This window comes from Coptis chinensis, chromosome 3 (assembly GCF_015680905.1).
Source record: "Coptis chinensis isolate HL-2020 chromosome 3, ASM1568090v1, whole genome shotgun sequence".
Lineage (NCBI taxonomy): Eukaryota > Viridiplantae > Streptophyta > Magnoliopsida > Ranunculales > Ranunculaceae > Coptis > Coptis chinensis.
The window spans coordinates 87,296,894-87,306,861 of NC_141458.1; the positions used below are offsets into that span (position 1 = coordinate 87,296,894).

Here is a 9,968-nt window from a genome sequence, read left to right on the forward strand (position 1 = left end):
AATAACTCTACGCCCTTTTCCTTCTCTAAATCATATTAGCATCAACAATAATAAAAGTAGAAAACAGAATCTAATTTTTTGGCTTTGCAGAAAACTTGGTGTGTTGGTAAGCCTTCATCTGATCAAGCAAGTCTACAAACAAACATAGACTATGTAATGCCGTTCTCGTGTATTTGATTTCCATAAAGCGATTTAGATGGTCCGTGATTAATCGGTTAATGAGTAGTACATTATTATTATTTTTAGTTCATAATGATTTCTATTTTCTCATGTTACCCCATATTTTCTCATGTTACCCCATATTTTGAATCATCGTCAAGGATGTTAAGGAAGGGTAAAAGGAGTTAGTCAAAGATAAGAAGTCAAAAGTCAAGATAGTCCGAGAAGAGGAAGATAGAGGCCGCGGACTAGGAAAGGGAAGCCCTCTAAGTTGGGTCCTTCAACTGAAGCACAAGCACGAGCAGCCAATCTAAGGGCATTCAAAGCTGATCTTCAGAAAATGAAAAAAGAAAATGTATAGCTCCTTCCCTTTTTTTTAGCCGATATTACCTATATTGGAAAAAGAAAACATTTGAGAAATGAACGATTTTGAGCTTGGCTATAATATATTATTCTTTACCTTTAATACGGGAAGCAATGCTACCATTGGACATGTAGAGGTGAACCAAAAGCTTTTGATGTTTGGTGTAAACTTACACCTTTCAATGGATGTAAGGTTTAAGTTTCAGTGAACGGGCACGAAATCTATATTTATATTATAGTACAACTTACATCCATTGAAACCCTCTAACTCAAGGTGCAACCCTCAGTAGGCAAATTGTCATGAATATTGTAAATAATTTTTAATGTAAATGTAAATAATTTTAGCTTTTCTTTAAGTGTTTCCTCATTATGCTGAGTTCCCTTTAGTTTGTTACTCACGAATCAATTTAGAGTTGTGTTTATCGAAAAAAAAAATACTCACAAATCAACTAAAAGAGAGTGAAAAACTGATGTACTATAAAGTAAAATAATAAGTCTCTTTCCCCCTATTACTTTTGTAGTTTATTAGTTCCACAAAGTGTAAATATGTCGTCAAAGTAGCAACTGTTTCAATGATATTTACAAGCTTCGAGATATTTGAATTCTTAGTTAGTAGTTTACTATATTTACAATGCAAAGGTTTAGCGTTGAAACTTACCTCTCCTCAGTAGTTAAAGAGCAAGTATCAATTTCTTCTCTCCCATAGAAGACAAAATTTAGTCACATATTTTTGCAATTTATCTCAATCCATCATTTGGAAGGTATGTACTCACAAGTAAGTAATCTTCTCTTATGTGTTTTGTTTTCACCTAAAAGTCCAAACACAATCAAATGTACACTGATTGAGTTATTCTTCATCGAACTCATAATTACAAATCTTATGTTGCAAGAATTCTTGAAGAAAGTGAAAAAGTCCAAGTATAAAATGTCAAATGCTTTATTACAAATATAATTCGTGTTCTCACCTCTTTTTTTCTAGAAAACAAACAGTTCATTGTGTGAAAGTGTTCAAAAGGGCCTAGAATCACCGGCATACTACACTGGTAGGTATGCTCCCACCGTTGAGAAAGCAATGCTTCATTGCATGTTGTTTGAGTTAAATACTAATTTGTGTAGTTATTTGATGTTTCATTAAGTACATATTCTATGCAAATCACATGTATTATTATAGGGCATATGATTAATTCGTTGTAGAAACACCTAATTTTTGTAATTTTAGTGTAACCCCCAATGCATACCAAAAGTCTACAAAGCTTTTGATACTTGGTTAAGTTAAGGATTTTGGATACTTTCGAACTTTTATAGACTTAGAGTTCTGTTTAATTGTCATTTGGGTTGAATTCTTCACACCAACTTTAATTTCTTTAACTTAAATGTGTAAGTACTTTGCTCTTCGCTTGAAAGTTATCTTTCTAAATATTTTCCTGTGATAATTTTCCTTCACCATTTTCATCTGCTATTTCGATCATTTACATTTATTTTGGTTACAATTTGAAATTGCATACATGTAGATGGCTGTGATTTTGATCCTATGACCTTAAGTATATAGACTTCTTCAGATTGACAAAGATTCATGAAATTCATGCTTTCAGTAGGAGAACTATAAGCAAGGGAAGCAGGCACTAATGATTGTTTGAAGGTGATTTGCACTAATGTGGAGGTTAGTTCAAACTCAATATAAATATGCTTTGCAAGATGGTAAGTATACTTCTTTGATTATATGTTGTTGATTTTATCAAGTTATGTCTGATTAAGTCCTTTGCACCCATTGTATCCGACTTAGTACCGATTGTAAAAGTAAGAATGAGTTCCTTTTTGAATTGTATTAGAATTTGAAAGTTCCTATCCATATACAACTACTAATATCTAGGCGTATGAACTCTCATTAATTAATGATCTCATTGTGATTCGACACAATGAATTCGCTAGATAATAGCACATTCGCAATAAGATGTATTTACTGATTCTTGGTTGTCTTAAACAATTATAAAGTTTAATTGTATTACCTCTATTTGATAATAGCACATTCACCTAATTAATTAATTTTAGTCATATAGCTTATGTAGATAGACATGCACAGTTAGCATTGGCACATTACTTTGTAGATTATTAGTCCATAGTAGTTTTTCCTCATCCAGATTTAGTAGCTTAAGTTATGAGTCATTAGTTTTGAGGCTTCGATACAAACATAACTAACAGAGACATCGTCTATTTTGTCCATTCAAGTGATTACATAGCACACTTTAACTTATAAAGGTAACTTGCTTTTAAAGGGGTCTGTATATTCATATACCAATTACTCAAATAGTGAATAAGCTGTAGCTTTGAGGGCATGCTAATATCATAGCACACATTACTTATGATGCTAACTGCTTTTAAGGGGGTATGTATATTCATATCATAGATCCCCAAGATCAGTTTTACTTTTTACACCTAATGTAAGTTGATGAAAGTAATTATTACAATCCTGATACTTTATTAGTCTTACATTGTTTAATTTTTCGGTATACTTTTGTACATTTATGTTTTGTGTAGAAAACACAATCTCGCACGTCGGAAGGATCAAATATGCAGGCACAGTTGAGTCAGATTCAGGAGGAACTTAAAAACTTGAAAGATTAGTTAAGCATCTATGGAGAAAGAGAAGGCTTTAGCTCTTGAGGAGTTGAAGGTCACGGAGAAATTGGCTGAGGAGGCTACTGAAAAGATTGGGAAGCTTTAGTTTCTCAAAAACGAGTGGAGGAGACTACTGAGATTGAGAAGTTCTGGGCTACTCACAGGAGTATATGCAACACAAAAAAGGGAAGAGGAATGGCAGAACGAGATCACTGCTGTCCGACTCCAATATGCTGCCGATGTCACATCCCTTATGTCCACTATAGAGGAGCTCAAACGAATGAAACATGAGATGCCCATGATGAGTGATGCAAATAATCAAGCATTGAGCCATGCCGATGATGCGACCAAAATTGCAGAAATTAATGCCGAGAAAGTGGAATTGCTTTCTGCGGAGTTGTGTCGTGTGAAGGCCTTACTTGATTCCAATGTTGAGTTAAAATCCAACGAGAGCACTGAATTGATGAAAGAGCTGAAGTCTGAGGTAAAATTCCTAAAATAAGAACTTGAGAAAGCTAAAGCTACCAAAAAAAGGGCCACAAAAGCTGAAGCTTTGATTCAACAACTAAAATAAGAAGTCGACTTCATAAAAATGTAGAGTTGGTAATACTATACAATTACCTTAAAAAAATTGTTCCATCTTCTACTGCCCAAGTCATTGTCGTGTTTTCTTCATGAACTTTCATTGGTACAATATTTTATACATTTGTGATTGCACACTTTCTTTCAGCAGTAGTCATGTGGGGAAGGAAGTAAGAGGCCAGGTGGCATATAGTGGATACAATTGGTCGTTTGACTTAAAACTCAAAAGGTCACTGCAACTACTACAAACCTTAAAGGGGACTCAATCGATTGTTCAGAGAGTAGCTCAATTAGAATATTTTCAGCTCTTATAATATGAATTTAAAGTTTTCTTTTTATTATTAACTTGGTATAATGCTCATTTTTGTCTCCTATGTATAAGTTACTCTAGCTCCAGTGCTCAAACTGATAGAAGAGTGCATGGTGGAACTCATACATCCAAATTAAAAATATATATATATATATATAAACGGTCCCCGTTTGTTGAACGGGTCCAAAAATCTAGTGAGAAACATAAGTGAGATCAATAGTAAGGGTCCTTACCTGGGACTTGTGGTGCCAAATGCATTTGAGATGACTCCTCTTCTTCAGTCCCAAAGCTTTGCTGCTGATGATACACATCCTTTTCTGGATTTTTCAGGTCAGCGAGATAAACAAGACATAATCATTGGATTTTTCCATAGCTCTTTAATTACTAGCTATTTGTTTTTGCATGAGTGTATGATACGACTATGACACATTGATTCCTTTATTTTTTCAATAATACTTTCTGAATAAGGTTTATGGTGATGTCAACTAGAGCATAAGTTTATTCCATTGGCGACTAGCCTGCTGCTAAACTTTCACTTGTATGTATTGTTTTGAGTTGTGAGAATGTGAGCATTGTCTTTTTCTTAGATTCAATCTAGTAAAACTCCGTTTAATTTTATATGTGTTTTTAGTATAATATGAATAATAATACGGCGAATATTTCAAACCTAAGAATTAATACTCTAATTCTATGGTCTAGGCTTATAATTGCCTAACAATAAGGTATGTCTAAACTTCGAAATGAAAGATTTTGAAAATCCATTTAAATTAGAACCTTCAATACGTAGAGAATACCAAAGAACCAAGTGTTAGCAAGTGAGTATAAACCAAAAACTGAGTTATGCATGTGTTGTACACAGGCGATTTCGTGGAAAAAAAAAATTGCATTCTAAACTCAAAATGCAAATATATATAACCAGTTTTTTTTTAATATTATACCCGTATAAAATATGAATTGTATGTGACATTTTTTTCGTGATTTTGAACTGAATTTTCAAATGAATTATTATCTAAAATTTTGAATTTTCGTCGAATAATTTTCATAACGAATTTTTGCAGTTCACGAATTTACTAGCTATCATTCACTATATATTCCTAATAAAATGTTTACTTCAGAATTTTCTTTTCTACGAATGAATGAAGACAAATATTGACATCTCAGAGTAGACAGTTATTGACATCTTGAAATAAGCACATACTAAATTAAAATATCTATAATAGTAGATATAATTTATGAGTCCTTCCAGGACATCGATCAAAATCATCAAAAGAGGTCACTTAAGGGGGTTTTGTAATCTCAAATCAATGATAGCTAGGCAGATAAAATTTTTGGGTGATAATACCAGAGGTCTGGGAATCGAACCCCGCCAGCATCAAAGAGTTACTGATCTCATTTAAAACAGGCTTGCGAATAAAAATAAAAAAAAAAAAAAATAGGTGAGATATTAAGCATAGAGTGCTATTGGCGTGTCAATTTTTTTTAACAGTGAAATTTTTGAAGAAGAAAAATAAGGGATGAGCCCCATTCTCAAGCATTTGGCGCATGTGCTTTCTCCATTTCTTATATTGGAAATGTTTGAATTCCTCGCTAAAAGTTTTCCAACAGTTTTAGTTCCAGTTTTTTAAGATCTATTTTTTACGTAAAATCAACACAACTTGAGCTCAATAATGGATGTCATGTAATTTGATATAAGTTACAAATCCAATGGAAAGCACTTCACATTTACAGCTTATATAGACCTATAGACAAGGAAGTCAGAAGTAAACAGAATCGACACTGCTATGTCTTAGCTTCCGATCATTGACAAGCTGCTTTTTATGAACCTGCTTAAAACTTGGGTTTCAAGACAACCATGAAAAATTCAAGCCTACTTATCCAACGATGTTGATGTAGAACCATAGTTGGACAAACAAACTGTTCATGTCTAATATCAGTTGGATTAATCAGTCCAGCATTTTGCGCTTTCCAATTTTAAGACAGTTTCCATCATCTTCATGAATGAATTATGAAAAACTCATTGTCCTTATCATGATTCCATAGGGAGACGATTTCGCATCGGAAGAATAGGCAATGAGAAAGTTATTATTGTCATGACAGGACTGGGGATGGTATGTGAGAATATAAACCAAAATGGACCATTATTCTTGCTTTTATTTTTCACCTTTCATATATATATATATATATATATATATATATATATATATATATATATATATATATATATTTCTGGCGAGTGACAAATAATTTTCCTACAGCTAAATTCAGGTCTAGCCACAGAATTGTTGTTAAGTCTATTTGAGGTGAAAGCAGTTGTGCACTTCGGAATTGCGGGGAACGCAAACCCACACTTCCAGATCGGAGATGTGGTAATTCCACACTATTCCGCACATACAGGGCTTTGGAATTGGCAGGTATGTGAATTAACGTAACTTTTCATTTCAACATTTTTTTGCCCATAATATACGAGTGAAGTAAGATATATTAAATTAGTTGCTTGCTCTATATTAAGTTCATCTGATGTATATATTTTCATCTAAAAAGACATATCTAGCCTAAGAACCCCGATAGTCGTTCAGTCTGCTGCTGAAGTTAATGAAGACCGTTGGTTCTAGAATTAATTAAAATCGTCACCATACATTTCAAACTTTTTAACAGAGATATGGAGATGGACCTGATGATGAACTGGCTTTCGAGGCCAATGGAGATTACACAAGAAAGATTGGATACCTTAAAATTTCTGATTACGCCAATGGCACAGAAAATGAGAAGTCATTGGACAATCTTCTGAATAATGTCTGGTATCAGCCAGAGGAGATATTTCCAGTAAATGGTATTCCTGAAGTTAGACAGCATGCGTTCTTAGTACCTGTTGACAAACGCTTCTATTCACTTGCTGAGAAGCTAGAGGTAGTTCCATTAATTTATCGCCATTTTAATTCCCCCACAGATACCTAATCTGATTATTTCCGACTATACTCTTTGTGTTCGTACACAAAATTAAAATTTTGAGTTGCAACTTCCTTCTCCGTGTTTTCATATCAATAATTATGCAATATGCATGTGTGCTTGTTTTGTAGAACATGACGTTGGAGCGCTGCGTCAATTCAACGACTTGTTTACCAAGGGCACCAATGGTGGTCAGGGTAGAGAAGGGTAGCAGTGCAAATGTACTTGTGGATAATGCAGCTTATAGAAATTTCTTGTATTCCAAGTTTAATATTACAACAATTGACATGGAAAGTGCTGCAGTTGCTTTGGTTTGCCTTCAACAAAGGACTCCTTTCATTATTTTTAGGTCTCTCTCTGATCTAGCTGGTGGAGGCTCTTCACAATCCAATGAAGCTGACATATTTGCTCCCCTAGCTGCTCAAAATGCAGTTGATGTGGTCCTTCGTTTTATTGCCTTATTGTAGTCACAAAACTTGATGTCAAATTGTCATAATAAAACAACTTTGTTGTCCATCACTTAATTTTATTTGAATGAAGCGGAATTGTTATATCTTTCACTATTTATTATTTGATAAGTAGAAACTGTAGTTATCAAGATAGTTTCTGTAGAGATCAGTGTTAATTGCTTGATGAGTGGGGCTATGCAATAACCGGGTACTGGGATTTAATCCCAGCAACCAACCGTTACATTTTGCAACCCACGTGCCTACTAAACTAACTAGTTTAAGCGCCCCATAGCTTCTCCGTGTTCTATTTTTCCATATTTTTTTTATTATGAAATTTACCATCATGCCCATATAGACACCTCCTTAGTGAATCTTTTATTTTGGAAATCTTTGTGTTTTATCATGGTAATCTTTTATTTTGGAAAAGAGGTTTTATCCTATCCCTATAATCCTTTATCTTGATATAAATTTTATCTTTGTGTTTATCTCTTCCCATTTTGGAAAGATTTACCTCAATGATATAAAGGTAATCTCTTCCCATTCTTTACTTTATCTCATTCTCTCAATGATTCAATACATGTTAAGTTAGTGTGGTGTTCTCTCTAAGTCGGTTTAATTCTAACACGTTCTAGCTTTGGATTAAAGGTATGTGTTTAACTTGTGATTAAATCGTATTCGTTATTGTTGATACCATATTAACTTTATTGTAGAATAACATATGTATATGTATGTTATTACGAGATATTAGTGTACTGCAATTTCTTTTTTAATTTTGAATGAGTAATCATAGAATTAGCAGTGTACATTGCACACCACGAAATAAAAAGCTCAATACAGTAACTTACACATGCTGATCGATACGCTGGTTACTGGTCCAAGTGATATTTAACGAACCTTTTGATCCAATTATTGAAGTTCAAGGAAAAGCTTGTTTGCTAAATATAGAACAGGTGTAACATAAAGCCAATGATGAAACTGTTGTGGTTATTTTAGTTATATCGTTTAAGAAAACAAGTTGATATGCCGTAAGAAAGATTACTGTTTTATGATTGTTTGGCTAAGGCGAAATCATTTTACCAGATTCTAAGGAGTATGTATTGCATTTTGGTGCCAGAATCGGTATTGTTTCGACCACTGGAATTGGTGGTGTTTGATGCCGTCATAGGTACTTGTATAGGCCGTCGAATTCGATGAACTAGGCTTGACCATTTATATTGGATGGGTTAGTTTGTTTAATTTTATGATGAAACCAAAGATTGGACTGTTTTTGTTTAATTGATCTAACCCTTTGATAGTTTTGTTTCGTGCCCTAAGATGAGAGATAGAAGACGATGATGTCATCAGGACATTATGACTCATTAAAGATCTCCTTGGGCTTTAAGTCTATGTTTTACCTGGGCTTTAAAACTTAATGTTACTGTTCTGGGCTTTTAGCCTTTGTTTGTTTCGGACCTAACTTCTTATAAACTGACTTGGGTCTGACCAATTTGGACCGAGCCATTTTGACACTTAAGGACCAGGTCTGGTTGACTATATCGACTTGGTCAGGTCCAACCCATAAGGACTGGTTCGGTTTTGGCCCATTACAATGGTCATTTATGTAGGCCCAATTCGTTTTTATAGCTATGCTATCAATTTTTTTTTAATACATGTATGTTTAATCTGTTACAGTTACTTGAAAGATGTCAAACCTTACTAAACTCGATTTTCAAGCTCTTTCAATTAGAGGCGACAACTATTTATCATGGCAGTTGGATGCCAAGATCCATTTACAATCTAAAAGACTTGGTGATGCTATTAAAGAAGGAAACAAAATGAGCCCAAAGGAAAAGGCCACAGCTCTCATATTCCTACGTCATCATATTCATGATGACTTAAAGAATGAGTACCTAACAGAGGAAGAACCAGCAGGTCTTTGGAAATATAGGTATGATCACTAGAAGATGGTCATACTACCAAATGCCCAAAGTGAATGGCTCAACCTGAGGTTCCAAGACTATAAGACAGTTTCTGAATACAACTCTGCTTTGTTTAATATAGTTTCTTGGTGTAAATTGTGTGGTGAAAATGTAACTGATGAGCATATGTTAGAGAAAACTTTTTCTACCTTTCATGCATCGAATGTGCTCCTGCAGCAGGATTATCGAGAGAGATGATTCTCCAAATATTCTGATTTTATAACATGTCTCCTTGTTGTGAAGCAAAATAGTAACCTTTTAATCAAGAACCACAACTTCAGACCAATTGGGTCAATGGCAATTCCATAAGCAAATGCCAGCTTTCGAGCTAGTGGTAGTCGTAGTAAAGGACATGGGAGAGGGCATAGAAGAGGCAGAAATACTGGGAGAGGTGGTCGAGGTTATCATCCTTATGGAGATGACAATGGTAATAAAAAAAAGGATCATTGGAATACTAATGACCAACAAAAGGGTAATTGGAACAAGTGGACAACTCCACCATATAAAGGGGACTCAAATCCTCATAACAAACAAAAGGAGAGCAGTGATATTTGTTACAGATGTGGTGGTAATGATGGACATTAG

General features: G+C 34.2%; 2 protein-coding genes and 1 pseudogene across 9 annotated transcripts in view; 2 read left to right on the forward strand and 1 right to left on the reverse strand.

Moving 5' to 3' along the window:
• Positions 1 to 4,358, reverse strand: part of LOC147511381 (uncharacterized) — a 123,615-nt gene extending 119,257 nt beyond the window's left edge. For 6 of the 7 annotated variants that reach the window (XR_015219361.1, XR_015219362.1, XR_015219357.1 and 3 more), the window contains exon 1: positions 4,264 to 4,358. The gene's annotated coding sequence lies outside the window, so the exon portion shown is untranslated. The remainder of the gene's footprint in view (positions 1 to 4,263) is intronic. The other variant, XR_015219359.1, reaches the window with a different exon arrangement.
• On the forward strand, positions 4,232 to 7,529 carry LOC147511388 (bark storage protein A-like). The gene is made up of 5 exons (XM_086603103.1): positions 4,232 to 4,360; positions 6,071 to 6,138; positions 6,286 to 6,441; positions 6,686 to 6,937; positions 7,108 to 7,529. Exons 1-5 carry the CDS (start codon positions 4,294 to 4,296, stop codon positions 7,441 to 7,443), a joined length of 879 nt encoding a protein of 292 aa, XP_086459229.1. The 5' UTR covers positions 4,232 to 4,293; the 3' UTR covers positions 7,444 to 7,529.
• Positions 7,530 to 7,972: 443 nt separating this feature from the next.
• Positions 7,973 to 9,968, forward strand: LOC147511389 (uncharacterized; annotated as a pseudogene). Its single transcript, XR_015216046.1, has 2 exons — positions 7,973 to 8,070; positions 9,097 to 9,968. The product of XR_015216046.1 is annotated as an uncharacterized LOC147511389 (transcript).

Bases quoted from the DNA above. Each gene is read 5' to 3' on its own strand.
- LOC147511388 (XM_086603103.1), top strand. From the start codon at position 4,294: ATGACTCCTCTTCTTCAGTCCCAAAGCTTTGCTGCTGATGATACACAT. The intron at 4,361-6,070 runs GTCAGCGAGATA...ATGATTCCATAG, and splicing joins TCCTTTTCTGGATTTTTCAG to GGAGACGATTTCGCATCGGA. The intron at 6,938-7,107 runs GTAGTTCCATTA...CTTGTTTTGTAG, and splicing joins CACTTGCTGAGAAGCTAGAG to AACATGACGTTGGAGCGCTG.